This window comes from Onychostoma macrolepis, chromosome 13 (genome assembly GCF_012432095.1).
Source record: "Onychostoma macrolepis isolate SWU-2019 chromosome 13, ASM1243209v1, whole genome shotgun sequence".
NCBI lineage: Eukaryota > Metazoa > Chordata > Actinopteri > Cypriniformes > Cyprinidae > Onychostoma > Onychostoma macrolepis.
In genome coordinates this window covers 19,132,814-19,151,975 of record NC_081167.1, presented here as the reverse complement: position 1 = coordinate 19,151,975, position 19,162 = coordinate 19,132,814, and the positions used below count along the sequence as shown (strand labels likewise).

Genomic DNA, 19,162 nt, shown 5'->3' with positions numbered 1-19,162 from the left:
TATTTACAAAGCGAAAACTACTCGTTCGCGAATGGTTTGACGCGAGAAACGTCTCTTTCGGACATAACGATCGTATTTTTTATGTCTATGATGATAACGGCGACGTAAAAGAATCACTGAACCGGTTCTATGAAACGAATTGTTCGAAAGAGTCGAACTTCCAATTACAACGTTCATCCACCACGTGACTACTTTTACGCCAATGAAAACATACCAGGAAGCACTGCAGATGGATAGCGCATGCAACAATATCAAGTCGGTGATAAGTTAATGTAGATATTATTAAATTATCTAGCTTGTCAGACGTATTCGTTGCAACTCTAACTAGTTGTTGTTGACAAACTGTGTTTGTTAGCATGGTGTTCTTGTTTATTTGACCTCCAGCGCCGCATTTGACATTTGTATCTTGAACTCATTTCAAGACGCAAGAATTAGTATTACTATTACCATAAAAAACTGTTACCATTTTACTGAACCAACTTAATACTGTTATATATACATATCTATATATATCCAAAGATTGAAAATGAAGAATGTGGAAGAAACATGTTGTGTTGTCACAGTGTCCGAGAAGCCACTCAACCTCACATCTGGATCTCAGAATAAAGAAATGAGCTGTAGTGGAGTGTTTCTGAATTACCAGGCTGGGATTGTAGTCTGTAGTGGCATTTTGTTCTCACGCTTTATCAATGACAGACAGTCCATGAAGAAAGACTCGAAAAGTCTGCATTCTGAAAGTTTCACTAAAGATATAAAAGTGCATGTAGATTACATTCACCTTTGCGCCAACCAATCATGTGTAACGGACAGACGCAACACGAGCCGTCAAGAGGCTCAACTGTTAATGATGATCAATTGTGTGGAGTTTCAAGATGCATTTCACAAGATCTTCAAAGGGGCTGATAACTGGGGCTTTTATAGTGGCACATTGGATACAGACGTTCTGGAAGACTCCAGGTTTTTAAGCTGGTTTGCACTTTTAAAAGTGCCCACTTCATCCTCATGCACCTGTAAGAAAACTATTCCATGGGCGAGGAGTGGCAGTCTTAAAAAGGGCTGTCATGTAATCACATGTGGTTCTCCATTCGGTGGTCTCTGTCCAGATCTCTTCATGAACACAATTAGTAAAGGTATAGTTAGTAATGTGGCAGGAGATGAGAATGCCCTGATCCTGACTGATGCCCGCTGCTTACCTGGCACCGAAGGAGGCGGTGTGTTTGTTAGCAAAGGAGGCAGATCTTACCTTGTGGGTTTGATTGTTTCACCACTGTGCTGGAAATCAGATGAATGGATTGGGCTGACACTTGTGTGCTCGGTTCACCTGATTCTGAAAAACATGCTACAGGCTGGTGCCATCCAGGAGTCGCTGATAGAAAAGTCATCTCAGTTAATCACTGGCTCTCTTCAAGCTCCATTAACTGCAAACCGAAAGCCAGGCTCAGAATTTTACCCTGGAGTGGTGCTGATTGAGAGCGGCCTGCTGTGGGGTTCTGGTGTGCTGCTAAACCAGAATCTGGTTCTGACCTGCAGGCATGTGGTGTATGAAAAATCTGTGCTTACAGTCAGAGTCAACTTTGGAGAAAGGTAATGGGCTTTGAATTCATTTATAATTATAAGGCCTAAAGAAGTGACATTTTGTTTGGTGATCTTTGTTAAACATGTTATTGGTGTTTTTAATCACCATGGGATTTGTAATAATATCTAAACTTTCCACCTCAGATTTCATGCAGTTAGTGGTAAGGTGCTGTATTCATCAGCACCGTCATCTCCCTTTGATATCGCTGTGGTGGAGCTTCAGGAGCCCCTCGTAGACTCAGTAAAAACACAGTTTACCACGTTCTTTCACCCAGGTAATGTGCTGCAAACCTGTTTTATTGAAATGAAGCCTTGTTTGTTTTGAGATTTTGGTGTGATTTTTCTGTGGATGTCTAATGCCACCAACATAAGAAAAATAATATTTGTTCTTTCCAGTGTGTCAGTTATGTGTGTAAGTTCATATCCAAATATCAGGTGGTTTTGTATCAATTTTTGACACTACATTTATATTTTTATATTTAACCGTAGTATTTTACATACAACACCAATTAATGTGATATTTGATACTATATTTTTTATTTAACTCCAATCTTTTACATACAAAATATAACTATGGAAGCTTATTTCTGTCACATAAGAGCAAATCATGCTTTGGTAAATCATATAGGCAAAATTGTGATACACTATGTCATAATTCTAAGGTTATTAACAAAAAGTTGAAATTATGAAATAAAACGTCATAATTATGGCGTGAAAAGTCAAAATTATGAGAAGTCGTAATTATTTATGACACAAAAAGTAAAAATGATTATATAATTATGAATTATGGCCTTATGGCATGCAAGTTGAAATTATGGCAAGTCAAGTGACCAAAATACACATAAAAAGTAAGAATTATGACGGCAATTATGACAATAAAATTATCAAATTATGACTTTTGTGATTTCAGCATAAAAATTAGTTTAATTAAATTTCAGTGATACTTAAAATTTCTTTTAACTTGACTATTTACGATTACACAGAAATCCTGCTTAAATTCATGCATCCCTTAAACTGATTTTTTTTTTTTTTAAATCAGATACAAGCAAGTGAACATAATGACTGGTCAAAACAAAACATTTTTCTTTTTAGCACTATGTATCATGCTGAAAAGAAACATAGATACATTTAAAAGCATTACACTTACAGAATGATGACTATATATACACTACCTAATTTAATACATTTAAATGTATTATAAATATGTGACCCTGGACCACAAAACCAGTCTTAAGTCGCTGGGGTGTATTTGTAGCAATAGCCAAAAATACATTGTATGGGTCAAAATTATCCATTTTTCTTTTATGCCAAAAATCATTAGGATATTAAGTAAAGATCATGTTCCGTGAAGATATTTTGTCAATTTCTTACCGTAAATATATCAAAACTTCATTTTTGATTAGTAATATGCATTGCTAAGAACTTCATTTGGACAACTTTAAAGGCGATTTTCTCAATATTTAGATTTTTTTGCACCCTCAGATTACAGATTTACAAATTGTTGTATCTCGGCCAAATATTGTCCAATCTTAACAAACCATACATCAATGGAAAGCTTATTTATTCAACTTTCAGATGATGCATACATCTCAATTTCGGGAAAATTGACACTTAAGACTGGTTTTGTGGTCCAGGGTCACATATTATAATGATCTATTTCAGTTTATATAAAATATTTTGTAACTGTGTGTACTTTATTCCTGTGCAGCACCTGGAATTCTCATGTTGTGTGTTTGTTTAGGTGAGGATGTGCTTGTTGTGGGTTATGGAGCTTTAGGGAGCAGCTGTGGCCCTTCGTTGACCTCAGGGATCTTATCCAGAGTTATTACCCATCAGTCTCAGCCTGTGATGCTGCAGACTACTTGTGCAGTGCAGTCTGGAGCCAGTGGTGGTGCTGTGATTCGCTCTGCCACTGGGGAATTGTTAGGTAATATCATTACACATTTCATTTTAAGTAGTTAGGAATTAATGGAAAAGGTTTTGTTTATCAGAATATCAACCAGTTGTTGTTCAGTAAAAAACAGTATTCAGTGGAGATTGAAATATACAATACCTCTCTAACCAGAAGGGGGCACCATGTGACCAGTTAAGCATATTTTTCTCTCAAACTTCAGCATCAAAGCATTCCAGCTCTCATTTGATGACAATGTCTGTTTTAATCAAGCTTTCATAGGCATATTCTGTCTCATGTTTTTTTTTTTTTTTATCTTATATATTCCAATAATAGGTATCGTGTCCAGTAACACAAGAGACTTTGCAGCAAACGTGACATATCCCCACCTGAACTTCAGCATCCCAGTGACTATTCTCGAGCCTCTGCTGAGACGTTTTGCTCAAACGGGAGATGCTGCTGTGTTTAAGGTCTTAGACAGTGCACAGGATGATGTAAGGAAGATATGGAGACTACAAAGCCTTCAGAGCAAGCTTTAATCAGTCTCCAAAATTCCAGTGAAACTTAAAATATCTTTTAACTTGACTATTTATTACACAGAAATCCTGCTTAAATTCCTGCATCCCTTAAACTGTTTTTTATTTTATTTTTTTTATTTTAAACAGATACAAACAAGTGAACATAATAACTGGTCAAAACAAAACATTTTTCTTTTCAGCACTATGTATCATGTCATATAACTCTACAGTTAGGATTATAAAAATGCATTTATGATACATTCTTTAAACATTATAACTAAATAAAAAAAAAAAAATGTTTTCAGTCCTGGTTTCTAATTCCAACTTTAGAATGTTTGCTGCACTGGATCACTAATTTATGAATGTGTGCCAACACTAAAACAATGCAGTGTTACAGCAGAGCTTCATCATACGCTTTTTTGTAAAATAGTTAGAAACCAGGGATGAAAACCTAAAATGGTTAGAAACCAATACTGAAAACTGGTTTCTAACTATTTTAGATTGATGCCAAGCAAGCTACACTAGATTGCTCAAATATGAAATGTGTGTCAATAATGAATCAATGCAGTATTATAATAGAGTATAATAGCAAATAATTATAATTTCATCATGCACATTTTTACTACTTACTGTTAAATGCGGTTTAATTTTCTTAATGACTAAATATTTGAAAGACAAGTTTACATCATGCCTTCTATTAAAGTTAAAATATGTCTTCTTTTTTGAACCCTCTGGTGACTCTTGTATGCCTTGAGAACCAGCTTTTGTTGGGTATTTTGGTAGTTATTATAAATTGCACTTGTCAAAAAATGTGTTTAAAGGTGGGTTGAAAAGATTTGTTTTCTCATGTCGCCAGTATCACATGAAAATTAGCATGTCGCAGAGTCTTGGGAGTAATTAGGAGAACAAAGGAACAGCACTTTCGGGCCCAGTGCCTTTAATCATATTCAGGCAAGAAAGATGACACACTCGGACAAAGAAACATGCAACTAAATGCAAATATACTGCAACTCAGCGTAAATATAATGTTTTCTAATCAGTAAATCCAAGTATTTACAATAATAATGGCATGTACAGTACAATACAATCATACACTAGTCCAAGTGGTATAACATCACTGTTAGCAGACTCCTCTACACTGCTGAGTAAGACATCAGGACATTCACTATTGACTTTTAATGAGCAGGCTGTCTTTCCACTCCATCACACCAGCAAGGTGGTGTCGTCTATGATAATCCACAACTAATTTAAATATCTTCAAGATTCGTCTCAATGACATTTGGAGGATTTATATTCTTCTGTAGACGCGAGGTACATTGATGAATGTGTTTACGCTGGGGATGTTACCATATCAAATGCATTTTATCTTGCCTATGTGCAGCTTCGAAACCCCGTCTGAGTGAATTATCATACCAGGCCGAGTCTGTAATTCATACACGTTTTACAGCATTTTAACCCTAAAAACTTGATGCTTAACATATTTTTTTTTTACTGCGGGACTCATGTACTTCACCTTAAGTCGTAGATTTTAAGATTCAGATCTTGAATATAAATCCCTGCAGCACCATATTTACACCTAGGAACATTACAGCCAACACATCTTTCATTGCAAATGATGGGAAGATCTGATTAGAAGACATCTGCAAAGACAGATTGGTCCCTTTGGGTATACGAGGGAGAATATGTCAGAATGCATTTTCGAAAACTCATTCCTGCCTCTCCTGTTCATCCATACACTGCCTCGTTATAATAGCCATGTTGCATCAGAAGTACCGTATTACAGCCTGACCTAGTGGAGTATAAGCAAATTCTATTATGACAGACATATGAAACCAGAGCGCACATATCTCAGGATTTATGACTGTCCATTTCAAAGAAAACAATGATTTGGACATCGGGGTGAGGGAGAAAGCTACTGCATTGAGGTGTAATTTATATGAAAATATAATGCTTTGCCATCTCTGGTTTCAGTGGATTATTACACAAAAGACAGGAAAAAAAATAGTGCCTTTAGGACAAGGATCATCTTGTAGAAGTGCATTGTGTATTTCTGGCAAGTAGCCTAAAATCGGTTGTAGTTTGTGAGCGTGGAGAAATAGTTCTTCAAATACACTGACAAGGCTACTTTATCTCAAGACATTTACGACTATATCTACTTCAAGGAAGCAAAGAAATGATGCAGAGACTGTTTCAGCCAGAACAGAACAGAGTAACAGTCTTAGCTTTTTGAGCTTGTGTTTTTAGACTTTGTGTCTCTTTGTCTTTATAGTAATCTGTGTTCATATACGCTAAATCATTAGGAGGACATTTCAAAGAATTTACAGAAACTTTTAACAGCAAAAACATTAGCAGCAGTCTCAGTTCCCAAAGAAAGCAGTTGCTGATGGTCGACAGAAGATCCAATGAAACAGGTTAGACCCTAAAGCCTGTCTATCTTTATATACATACTTTAAAAAGTCGCTTTAGACTGTATCATTTCTGAATGTATAGTGACGAAAGTTTGTATTTATTAGACTTGCATAAGAATGCATCACATCACACCTATCAAGCGCCTAATTCTGAGCTCGTGTTTGCAGATGCTAGAGACTGATTCAGGAGAAAACTCTTGCACTTACAACAAAAATATGATGTTTCAGAAGTATCCATAAGCCCAATAATTGAAAACTCTTTCCCAACACCGTAATCTCACTACAGCTAACACTAACCAAGCCACCCTCCCCCCCACCCTCCCCAAGTCAATGCTGTTTGGAGTGCAGTATAAAGATGACAGACCCTCCAGTGTCCACCGTTTAATGTCAGAAGATAGAGCTGCCTCTGTAGAAATGGGCCACAGAAAGCTACGTCGAACAAGGCGAGAATCGCATTTCGTTTTACCAAATGTATCCGCCGTCATCTACCTCCCCCACCTCCCCTTCCTCCTCCTCAGCCTCCTCGCCGTTCTCCTCCGCCTCCTTTTCCTCCTCATCTTCCCATCCGAGCCCGCTGCCAAAATCGCCCGAGTACGTGACCACCTCGTCTGCAAAAGGGAAATGTTGTTAAAAAAAATATTGCAAGCGTTTTAGGCTAAACAATATGCGCTTGGCGTGAGGACAATAAACAAACAGGAGGTGTGACTTTGACGTTGGGCTTTTTAATCGCTATTTTATGTCCAGTCAGGGGATTTGTTCTTATCACCTGCAGGTCCGTCGCAGCCAGTAGTAATTAATCTTAAGGACCTTTATTTCGGTGAGACAACTGCTCTTTTGGAATGGAAATGAACCTGGCCTAATGAATGTAGCACTTGGTCTTCTGTCAGATGGGTGACTGATGATTTTGTGGATCTAAGCCCTAAGCCCTGTAGCTACAGAAGGAGCATTGTCCTCAGTGTAGTGTGTGTGTGTGTTGTGCTCGTGCTCACCACAGTCGGGGTTGCCATGGATTCTGGAGCCCATTAACTCTCCTCCATGCTGGTCCACACACCAGCACTCCCCTCTGCTCTTGTCACACTGCAGTCTCCTGTAAAAGCCGTCCTCATCACAGCTGGGAATGTATGTATCTGAAACGACAAGTAGAGAGGAAAACACACAGACACGCACGTTTTGAGAAACACAATGCGTGTTTTACATTCATTTTCATATCCTATACAAAATGAGTGTTGCATCACGGGTGACATTGCAAACTAGTTTGCATATTGCTGTAAATCATGTGACAGACTCAAGTGACACTGCTCATTGTAATGCACAAAATGTAACCTTGGCGAGGGTTGAGGGCTGGGTTTCTGTCTGCAGTGTCTCGAATCATGATGCACGATAAAAACCAGCTGCACGGAGTAATAAACATCTATATGTCCACATAATCATCATGATCTATTTAGCAATGAAATGCAGGATTTAACCCTCTGATGCATTGAGTGTACTAAACTACAAATCTTTAAAAGCCAGTTTTAACCATTCAGAATGTGATGTTATATCCTAACCACCACCACCACCACGGATTTACCCTTACCCATAATTCAACCTGACTGTCCTATTTATGTCTTTGTGTGCTTTTTATTTACGAGAACATAAATTAAGCATAGCTGGTGTAAGTGATGACCATTTGCAACTATATATAGATAGATAGATAGATAGATAGATAGATATAATTATTTCCCTTTGTGATTTAATAATGAATGAAAATTAACTAATTAAATAATGAAAAAACCCAAACTTTTTTTTAGGGTTAAGCTTATCCTTTGACACTTACCCGTAATTCTACATGACTGTCTTCTTTTCATGCAATTGTGTTTTAAATGAGGCTGACAAATATGGTGATACTCCATGAACCTCTGGAATATTTATCATAATCTTGCATAGCAATGGTCAGATCCTCTCAAAATATGTAATTAAAAAAGACAGAAAATTATTATATATCTGTTATAAAAAATAATATAAGTAAAAATAAACAGTTTTTTATTGTGATTTGACTATAAATGCATTATAGTGTTAAACACAGGTTGTACTTTCTAGGTTAGGCTTTTTCTAGGACTGTCACTTTTCTATTTTTGAACATTTATTCAACATGGCTGGCAAAAGTAGTAATGCACTATACACCTCTGGAATGTTCATTTGATCTTTTTTGGAATGCACAGATTTGTAACTCTTAATATGTATCATATAGGTGAAAAAGGTTTATTTGATAGGTTTAGATATTATATTAGGAGATTTTCTTCCTTTTGTGATTTAATAATAAATGTACCTCACTTCACAATAACAATGAAACACTTTATTTGTATTATATACATTGATATTTGTTCTCAGGCTTTGGGGGCTGTTTGCATCTTGGCTGCCTCTGATTGGCTGAAGCATCTGCAGCATGTCCTTGGAGAGTCCTGAGAGAGCTGCAGCCAAACATGCAGCACTGCCCACAGCCATGAGCGCCGCTCTAATCCACACACCTGATTAGAGGCTAATCCCAGCCTTGTGCTTGTCATCTGTTAAATGAAACTCCTCTAGAGTCACTTTTGCCAGAGCCGCCCTCGTCTTGTTTTTCTGAGTTTACATCTTACCTCCCTTCTGCCTCGCTTTTTCCTTTGACCGACCTTCTTTCTTCCATTCTTTCTTCTACAAGTTGTATATATTCTATATAACCTCTTTCTTTGGTTCTCCCTTTGTTCCTCTCCTTCACACCTTAATTTGCTCTTCCCGCGATAGTACAGCGAGTCTCAGTGGAGCGTTCATTCTTACCCGGTTTCTTCTTGGCTCCTTCTTGCACTTGGATTCGCTCTAGCTCAGCCAGGCAGGGAGGCTCTGTGGAAGAAAAACAATCAGTGCCTTTAGGGAAGAGCCGGTGCTAATCTCCTCCAGACAAACGCTTCACACGAGCTCCCCCACCAACTCCCAAATGAGGCAGCATTACACCAGGGCTGCTCTCCGTGCAGCCGCACAATCAAATCACACTATCACACCCAAACACAGACACATTTTAAAAGTGCCACAATAGACCGCTCTAATCTCTAGTTTTATGGCAATACAATTCATGAAAGAAAGAGTAAATTAAATTTTGAGTGATAGAACTTGCTTTAAATAGGTTTTGAACAAAATTTAAATATTTATATATTGCAATTTTCTCTTTAATGCCCTGAGGTGAAATGTACAACCTTCTTATAATGCATTAGAGGAATATTCTTCTCAAAAATGAAAATTCTATCATTTACTCACTCTCAAGTCATTCAAAACCAAAATGACTTTCTTCTGAGGAACACAAAAGAAGTTATTTAGCATAATGTCCAAGCTGCTCTTTTCAATTCAATGAAAGCAAATGGTGACCACAGCTACTGAGGAGGAACCATTATGCCCAATAATTAAAGAGAATATTTCTCTCTTTTAAAAATATCTTTATATTTAGAGATTCTTTCAGAGCGGATTGCTCTACAGAACTACTTTTTTTTATTCGCCATACATGAAAACATTAATACTGACATTTTCTAACTTTATTACACTATAATATAGTCTTTTAAAAAAATTAAATTGTGAATACTGGAATATGAAATGATTTTAAAAGTGAAATTGTGTTGTTTTATTTTATTATAATATGAAACTAAAACTGCCAGTAGGTGGCATGTCCCTGTCTTAATGTGCAAATCGTTAATTGAAATGATTATTATTATTATTATTATTATGTTTTTTGCTGCTTATTCATTCAAAAACCTAGCGACTTTATAAATGAGTAACTGAATCATTCACTCAAACAATTTGCTCAAAAATGCAAATTCACACAACACTTCTGTTTTAGCTTGTTTGGAACTTTTTTTACATGACGTAGTGAATGTGTGGACTTTTTTTGTTCGGTTTCTACAACATACTAAATGTCAGCTCACAAATTGTTAAAACAATAAATACAATATTGTTTCAAATGACACACACCACTGCTATCAAGCAAGATTTGGTAATTACACAAAGACATTATATCCAGAAGACTTCGAAAGTAAACATCTCCCAAACATCTACGTTTGTATTCCACAAAGGAAAGAAAGTAATACAGGTTCAGGAATGACATGAAGGTTAGTAAATGATGACAGAACGTTTCCTTTAATAAATAAATCAGCATAGCACATACTGGAATATTCGCCAACGCTTCAACACTATCACTATGTGAGGGCTGGACAGGTCAAGTCAAAAAAATGCAGTGGGTTTCTGTCTGACTGCCCGTCTGGTTTTAGTCCCAGAGAGTTTGAGGCTGAGCAGGCTGTCAACAACCAACACTGATGTTGTTTCTCCCTCTGCAATGGCCATTTCCTATCCACCAGGGGAAATACAAGGGGAAGACAAAGTGTGACAGGCCAAAAGCAACTGTGCCCTACCCAGGAGAAATGAGAGTGCCCAGCCACATATCGTGAGCAGAATCACATCAAACAAGAGGCAGGCTGGTCTATAGTGTGTTTGTGTGTGTGTTTGTGTGTGTGTGTGTGTGTGTGTGTGTTTTACTGCTAAGATATAGCTCTGTGCCCCTCCAGTGCGATGCATAGTGGAGCATATGTCTGTTTGTGTCAAGAAACTTGCTATGCTCCATGGCTTAAGTAAACGCACACACACTCAAAGGAATTCCTCAAACAAAAGAACACACTTACGAGTCTCATTAATATGTAGAGCATGTTGCCTATAAACACATGCACATGCAAACAGACCTACGCTCTCCCCCTCTGACACACACACACACACACTCACTGACTGTCAGTCACCCTAGCAACACATACTGAATAGCAATTCCTCCAGACTTATGCATCTCGTCAAAATTAATACTCTAAATCACTCTCTCCACATGCCACAAACAGCTAAAGGTCAATGTATGCCTTCTCCAGCTCTCCTATCTCTCATTTTCTATCCAAAGGGGGTGTTTGTAGAGGAAATGACAGATTTGGATTACAATAATCCAAACATACGGTTCCCCTCCCCACTTTAATGTTTGATTATATTTAGAAAACCAATTAAACTTAATCCAGGGCAAACTGAATGAGTTAGTGGCATGAGTATGCAGAACTCTCAGCACACAGATGGATTTTTCTAAAGCCCTGCCTCCACCGACTGGTGTCTTCTTTATCTTTAACGCCAGTCCAGTGCGTGCCGATATAAAATAAATGCGCTCTGCGACCAGTCTTTGCATGCAATATCATCTTCTAGGCTTTTGTAATGGAAACCAAATATGCCCTTCAAATCCAATTCAAACATCATTTCAGATTTGAAAGCCCCAACTCTCTGAAGCAGTGTTCAACACGCTCAAACAAGGACTAGTGCTGGCACTGATGTTCGGCCATGTGTCCCCCTTCTGTCACGCTGATATAACCAAGCAGAGCAAACTGTGGACTGTGGCACTGACCAGCAGGGTGCAGGGCACAAATGTGCAATGCTGAGGCAACGATCCCGGTTAGAGCTGATTTGAAAAGTGTGTAATGTTTCAATGTCAAAACAGTGTTACTTTTTTGAGTTTTTGCCTTCGGATGAAAATATTTTACTAAAATGCCTTCTAATTTTAGCCGGAGTTGACACTATTGATTAGGAATGAAACTAACATATTCTTTCTAGATTTTTTTTTTGTAAATATATGTATTGCATTGATAATATTTTATTTTTAATAACAATACGTTTTAATTAAATTTGGTTAATTATCTATATTATTATAAAAATGCCTGGTTTAATTGTGTAAAGATTCTAAAAACTCACTTTCTCTCCAAAAGCAGAGGCACCACTCAGCTGTGGAGACTTTACCATCACGGTAGGAGTCACAGGAGTTGAAGAAGGGCCGTATGCACACTTCATACTTGTCCAGATTAATGGCAGACAGCTCAGCTTGATCCAGATACAGGTCACTGTTCGTGTCCAGCTTAGAGAACATCCAGCCAATAGAGTCCTTACAGGTCGCAACAAGAGTTCGGTCCACAACTGTGCATAAACAATCATACTCTACATGTTAACACAAGAGAAATGCTAGCTTATATACTGTAATACTTCTGCATTACGTGAGCTTTTTAAATTGGATTCCAAGAGCCATCTCTCTCAGAACAGATGATTGCATCATATTAGCTGTAAAAATTTTATTAACGTCCTTTTAAAAGCAAAACTGCAGTTCAAATGTTGCTGATAAGACAGTAAACCACTAATGGAAACCATGGACCGTTTTTATAAGTAAATTAGAAGCAAACAATATAAATGTAACAAACAAAAGAGGCATAGCTAGTTAGGGAACCGATGAGCACATGGTTGATCTGGTCATTTTTTTCTGCCATTAAATGTACATTTTAAATTGAAGTGCTTAAGCATTCAACTGCTTTTCACAATTTTGAGCGGATAAAATGCTGCTGGTGCTTTTTGGCCATCAGGATAGGACACGATTCAAACATTTACATTGCAGTTTTATTAGTGCCAATTTTCATAGGTAAAAAGAAAACAGCATTTGTGGCATTTCCTGAAATAATACAACCAAAATAAATGAGGTCAGAGTCACTGTATGCTGCTGATCAGTAGTGAAGCTGCTGTTATCTCTGAATATAAAAGCACTGGCTACGTAAATAGATGTTAGAGCCTCACTTGATGCAGAACTGGCTACAGGATTCCCCGTGCTGTTCTGCTTGCCGTTGCCTTGCAGCAGTTGGAACCAGTCCCGCAGGCGATCTCCCAGATCTGCCAGGTCCTGCCCTGTGCAACTCTCTATGGACAGAAAAGAAGAGAGATGGAGACAGTGAAAGGAGATAAGGGAGTGTTGGCAGACGTTGGTATTAAAGAGTGAAGAACCAATCGTCCTGCTTTTGCCCCTCTGAATTTGACAAGAAAAGCCTGCGGAGACTGCAGACATAAATCAGACATAATCAAAGTCAGCAGAAATTCACAAAGCAAGCACAAAGAAAGAAAAAGAGCAGCATAGTCTGTTGATAAATCAATAAAGCCTTTGTTAGAGCGAGAGTTGCAGACCGCTCAAGGGATGTGAAAGAGACAAATGGCATCTGAAGCAATCTCAGAATAAAACATTCATTATTATCATCAAAATAAGATCCTATAAACTTAAAAGCTGGCCCTTCTATTGTGCTTCATTCAAGACAGAAGGTGCTTCTTTACAAGATCACGCTCATGCAAAAATTAATATTCTTTCATCATTTACTCAAATCTTTATGTATGACTTTCTTCTGTGGAACGCAAATTATATTTTGAAGAATATTTCAACTGTTCAATTCAGTGAGCAAGTGAAATAATGCTAAATTTCTCCAAATCAGTTCCAATGAACTCACCTGAGGGTGAGTACACTTTCTGAAAATTACCATTTTTGAGTGAACCATTCCTTTAAAGGGGTCCAAAACAACTGATTTTCAAAAATATCCTATTTTGTGTTCCACAAAACTTTTCATTTTTGGTGAAACTATCCCTTTGAGAAGCTTTGCAAGACCAAATTGCAGCTTTTGGGAGCCTGTGGTGGGTAAATACCGTGTTTGCTGTCCACGTCTGTAGCAGGAGCCACGGTGGCAGTACAGGGGCAGAGACCAGCACATCTTACTTTCAACTCCTTTCCTGTGAGACAAGCCTGCTGCTCCAGTTTGCACTAAATTCAGGTGCAACACACACACACAGACACACAAAGAATAAGCAGTGTTGTCCAGTGTCACATGTTCCAGTTCAGTGGCATGAATTGTAAGCCCAGATACAGCACAATTATTTCTACAGACAAGTGAAAATCGCTGGTCAAGACAAGACATCTCCATTAAAAGAAGCTGATGTCAACCTTCATTTCTTTCCTCACAAGGTCAGAAATAGATATAATAGAGATAATACATAATTCAACAGAACGGTTCTTTCATCACCCAGAATCTCTTCAGACTTTTAAGGATGTCAAGGGCCAGAATACAAGGTATAATAGACACCATTATCCATACTGCGCAAGCAGATTGATCCATGAGTCACACAGAAAATAACATTCATTTTTTTGAATGGCACAGAATACCAAGAATAGAAATAACGGCATGATGCATTCATTGTCCAAAGTTGCAGGATAGTGAAAGGATTATGAAATTTCTCTTCAGGTTTGTTGACAGGACTAAGAAAATATATCTGACTCTTAAAAATTACCTTAGCTAGTGTTAATTCATTTCCTAAAGTTTTGAATTATATTGATATTATATTATACTGGAAATTATTTATCATTATTATCAACAATATTAAAGTGGCCATTATTATTACAATGATTCACTTAAAACATACTAAAAAAAACGTACTAAGTACTTTTCCTTCCCTTTAATGAGACATGTCCTATTTGTCTTTCACAAATTATTGTGTGCTCTCTGGGAAAATGTTCTGGGGGCATTCGTGAGGAAACGTTCTCCAAGAAACGCCTAGCGGCAAATTTCTTTATAAATGAATGCAGATGGGACGTTTAACAAAATTAATGAAAGATATATGTGGTCTTTCTTGTGTGGTGGGATTCAGAAGCTCAACAAGTATGAAATATCACCTTTGGCACAAATACATCATTAATTTACACAAATGTTGGATGAAATGAATGCAGATGAGTGCAGTTAAAAACATTATTAAGCACGATTAATTATTTTAATCTACTGTCAGCCACAGAAGTTCAATTTTGTTTTAAAGATAAGCAAAACCGATCACAGGCTGGAATATACTGATGCTCATTTTTGGATATGGATATGATCAATTTCTCTGCAGTTCAGCTCATTTTAAAACAATTAAAGGAAGTTGAATGCAGTGTGAAGTACCTGCGAGGCGTAGTTGTGTCCATCAGAGCCACAAACGGGACCATCGGAAGATACTGGGCAAGATTTACAGTTACTCTCCTGCTGCTGTCTAATGACTTGCTGCTTCAACCTAAAACACATCAGTCAATATTAACATGCCATCAATAATATCATCAATATTCAATATTAGATATAAACTGAGGCATGCTTGAGTATTAGTCACTCAAATGCACAGGAACAGTGCATCATTGGCCCATTTTTTTATTTAAAGTTAACAAAACGTTCTCTGTAGTCAGTTGTGCGCTACAATGAGAACCAATCCCTAAGGGACAGCCTCAGGAACAAGTTCAATTTGTAAAAAGAGCAAACGTCCAGGGACTAAATCTGTGTACCTCACAATGTGCCACCAGACAACACATGCCTGCTTTAATAAATTGCTCTTATTTCACCTCTATAAAAATATGACTTTCTCTTCACAAGTGAATGAACATTTTCTAATGCTTGTGGAAATATACAGATCATAACCATTTTATTTATTTATTTTCCCCTAGGGTCCAGTTAAAATGTTAGTCAAGGTTCTTTGCACCGTAGTTTTATGACCATTTTCAACCCTGTCTCATTTTTTGCTGTTGTGTCTTTAAGACTTCTTTCTAAACAGCCATCTTTGCTCATACGCACAGAAATGTGATTCTTCATGATATGAATAATGAAAATCTAGATTGGACACTTACATTCTGCACAGTGCCTTAGAGTGGCACCCAGTTTCTTTTATTCATATACCCTAAAAAACAAACACTATCCTGTCGTGTATTACTGTTATGTGCATGAAGACAGTCCTGTAGCTGAAGGCCTCACCTGTGCTCCAGCTTTTTGCGGTTGACGCACACAGCACGCTGGTAGCCCTGAGCGACACACACCTTATGCCGGCTGCATTTGACCTTCTGGCAAGGATCCTTAGTAGTGTCCACATCTGTAATGAAGAGAGATGTACCCCAATAATCTGCTATGCATTCAGGTTTTTGTAGATGCTTCCAGGGTTTTTTTTAGATTTTGCTCCTGAGATTTCAATATTGTAAACTTTCAATAAATATTATGAATGATGTATTTAATTCCAATAAAACATTTAATATTTATTCATATTTAATTATTATTGGTTATCTTTTTTTAGAAATGTTATTAAATGCTGCCACCACAACCTGAATCAGTGTTATTTTAATAACTGATACACTATTGTGTATGTTTTTGATTATTAATTTCATTTTGATTAATATTTGAGTTTTTATTTTGATTTTAGGTAAAGTTTTTGTCATTTTTATAATTATTTTTAAGAATAATGTATTGCCTATACAGTTTTTTCCAAATTTTAATTTCAGTTTTAATTATTTTAGTAAAAAAAAAAAAAAGTTAAAATGAAAATAAGAAATGCTGCCTTGGCAACTAGCTGAAATAAAATACTTTTTCCCCTTTTTTAAATTATAATTATTATATCTGTTAACATTTATTTTATTTAAAGTAACACATTTTTATGATTTTAGTTTTAGTTAACAATAATAAACTCTGACCCAAACATAAACAAGCAGCAGGAAAATTACGATATTGTTTTTTATGCATATGTATATATATATATTTATTATTATTATTTTTTTTATTATTAATTTAAAATGTATTAATTGTTTTATTAATTTAAAAATTGAATCATGAATCTTTAGGGAAACTCCTATTTACACCAAAAGGAACATCATGACAAGCACCCTTTGATTCATATTTAAGAATGCAAAATACAAAAATTTAGCATTACACAAATTCAAAAGCCCCTGTCCATCTGCAATGCTCTCTATGCCACAGCCTTAGAGAAGCTAAGAGACAAAGATGTTATTTTACTGTATGTTTTTCCGTAAGCCATCATAATTACACCTTATACCTTATCACACCATACTACATATAATATTACAAAAAACTCATAATCCTCACTGAAAAAAACAATATCTGACAGATTATTACGATCTATACACAACGGCACAAGGTTGATCGGTAAACCTCACTTCATCGCAACAGGCTCAAGCAGATTAAAGAGAACACAAGAATAATGATGTTGCTATAGCAACAGTCCAACTCCAAAGTGAGGACTGATTAGCTGCTCATACAAGTAAAAAAAAAAGAAACAAAGAACTCTCTCTCTCTCTCTCTCTCTCTGTCATCACTCCCTTTAACATTAAATATATCACTCCCTTATCACTTATCACTCTATCTTACAAACAGTGGCCCTGTGAGCTTGTCCCTATAAAATACATAAAGGTCTCCATGTGTAAGCGATGCCAAATCTGGCTTAGAGAGCTGAGGAATCTCATCCAGTCACCGTCGCATGCTTTGTTTACACTCAGGGCAGCATTTAATGTGATCATTATACAATCGCCGCGTAGAAATAAGGAGCTAGTGACTCTATCAAGCAAAGCCAGTGGCTGAGCTAATGCAGCTAATATACATCAGCAGCCAGAGCCACTTAACGCTGAGCATATCAGATCAACTCGCGGGGAAAGGTTCACGGAGATAAGGACACGATACATGCTGTGTACACAGGAAAGAGAAAATACAATCACGCTGATAAATAAAACACGCATGCTGATTAAATAAAGACATCTCCATTTGTTTTTAATGAACAGAAGCTTTGTATCCTCTTGATGGCCTATTAATTCTGGTACAGGTTGACTCAACAGACTGCTGAGATGTTCTTTTCACAGGTACACACACTGGGAATGTGAAAACAAACATCTCCTTGTGATAAATCTGTCCACATACTGACAACACTTTGTTGACCTATTAATACACATTCAACTTACAGGATGTGTGCAGCTCATATGAGATCATAACATCATATCTGGCACGGATGATTAGCCATAGATATGCATTCATATGTGCTGCTGTGAAAGTTTTGCCTTCAGGACTCAGGATAAAAAAGAAATACATGAACTACAGCTCAAAAGTGTAGGGTAGGTACTTAAAAATTAAAAAAATAAATAAATAAATTTAGACATTCAGTGCATGCATTAATTTGATCAAAAGTGCCTATTCAAGAATCCTGAAAAAATGTCTTCCACAAATGTTTCCACAAAAATATTAAGCAGCACAACTTTTCAGTATTGATAATAATAATAAGATATATTTTCTTGAGCATATTAGAATATTTCTGAAGGATCATGTGACATCGACTGGACAAGACAAGAAAGGAATTTTAAAATATATATTCAATCAGAATCAGAAAGAGCTTTACTGCCAAGTATGCTTGCGCATACAAGGAATTTGTTTTAGTGACATAAGCTTCCAGTACACAGAGACAAGAACACACAGACAATAAAAATAAGATGAGAATAAAAAATACACATATGTAAATATAAATAGACAAAAATTGAAAAGTAAATAAATTGTATGTACAGTTATGCTATAGATGATAGAATGGAATAGAATAGAATGAGATGCAGGGATGTGATGGAGGTGGTAACAGATAAATAGAAGGTTATTGCACATTTTTATTGCATAATGTGGGGAATATTTAACTGTTCATAAGGTAGATTGCCTGGGGGAAGAAACTGTTCTTGTGCCTGGCTGTCCTGGTATTTGGGGCTCTGTAGCGCTGGCCAGATGGCAAAAGTTAAAAAAGGGGGTGACTTGGATGTGAGGGATACAGAGTGATTTTCTGAGCCCTTTTCCTCATTCTGGATGTATACAGTTCTTGGAGGGAGGGCAGGGGAGCACCAATAATCCTTTCAGCAGTCCGAACCATTCTCTGTAGTCTTCTGATGTCTGATTGTGATGTCGATGTGAGCGTCCCACTTCAGGTCCTGAGAGATGATGGATCCCAGGAACTTGAATGTCTCCACTGCAGCCACAGTGCTGTCTATGATGGTGAGTGGGGAGAGTGCAGGGGGGTTTCTCCTGAAGTCCATGATCATCTCCACTGTTTTGAGTGTGTTCAGCTCCAGGTTGTTAAGA

At 37.0% G+C, this 19,162-nt stretch overlaps 2 protein-coding genes across 2 annotated transcripts in view; one reads left to right on the top strand and one right to left on the bottom strand.

Moving 5' to 3' along the window:
• Positions 1-219: 219 nt before the first annotated feature.
• On the top strand, positions 220-4,765 carry tysnd1 (trypsin like peroxisomal matrix peptidase 1). The gene is made up of 4 exons (XM_058796229.1): positions 220-1,584; positions 1,720-1,850; positions 3,317-3,502; positions 3,803-4,765. Exons 1-4 carry the CDS (start codon positions 527-529, stop codon positions 4,003-4,005), a joined length of 1,578 nt encoding a protein of 525 aa, XP_058652212.1. The 5' UTR covers positions 220-526; the 3' UTR covers positions 4,006-4,765.
• Positions 4,766-5,001: 236 nt separating this feature from the next.
• Positions 5,002-19,162, bottom strand: part of spock2 (SPARC (osteonectin), cwcv and kazal like domains proteoglycan 2) — a 36,096-nt gene continuing 21,935 nt past the window's right edge. Inside the window, exons 3-10 of the mRNA XM_058796230.1 lie at positions 16,031-16,145; positions 15,197-15,305; positions 13,914-14,028; positions 13,026-13,145; positions 12,162-12,380; positions 9,189-9,251; positions 7,382-7,519; positions 5,002-7,000 (exon numbers count right to left, since the gene is read on the bottom strand). Coding sequence (XP_058652213.1) covers positions 6,855-7,000; positions 7,382-7,519; positions 9,189-9,251; positions 12,162-12,380; positions 13,026-13,145; positions 13,914-14,028; positions 15,197-15,305; positions 16,031-16,145 — 1,025 coding nt within the window. The 3' untranslated portion in view covers positions 5,002-6,854. The remainder of the gene's footprint in view (positions 7,001-7,381; positions 7,520-9,188; positions 9,252-12,161; positions 12,381-13,025; positions 13,146-13,913; positions 14,029-15,196; positions 15,306-16,030; positions 16,146-19,162) is intronic.

Bases quoted from the DNA above. Each gene is read 5' to 3' on its own strand.
- tysnd1 (XM_058796229.1), top strand. From the start codon at position 527: ATGAAGAATGTGGAAGAAACATGTTGTGTTGTCACAGTGTCCGAGAAG. The intron at 1,585-1,719 runs GTAATGGGCTTT...TTTCCACCTCAG, and splicing joins AGAGTCAACTTTGGAGAAAG to ATTTCATGCAGTTAGTGGTA. The intron at 3,503-3,802 runs GTAATATCATTA...TTCCAATAATAG, and splicing joins TGCCACTGGGGAATTGTTAG to GTATCGTGTCCAGTAACACA.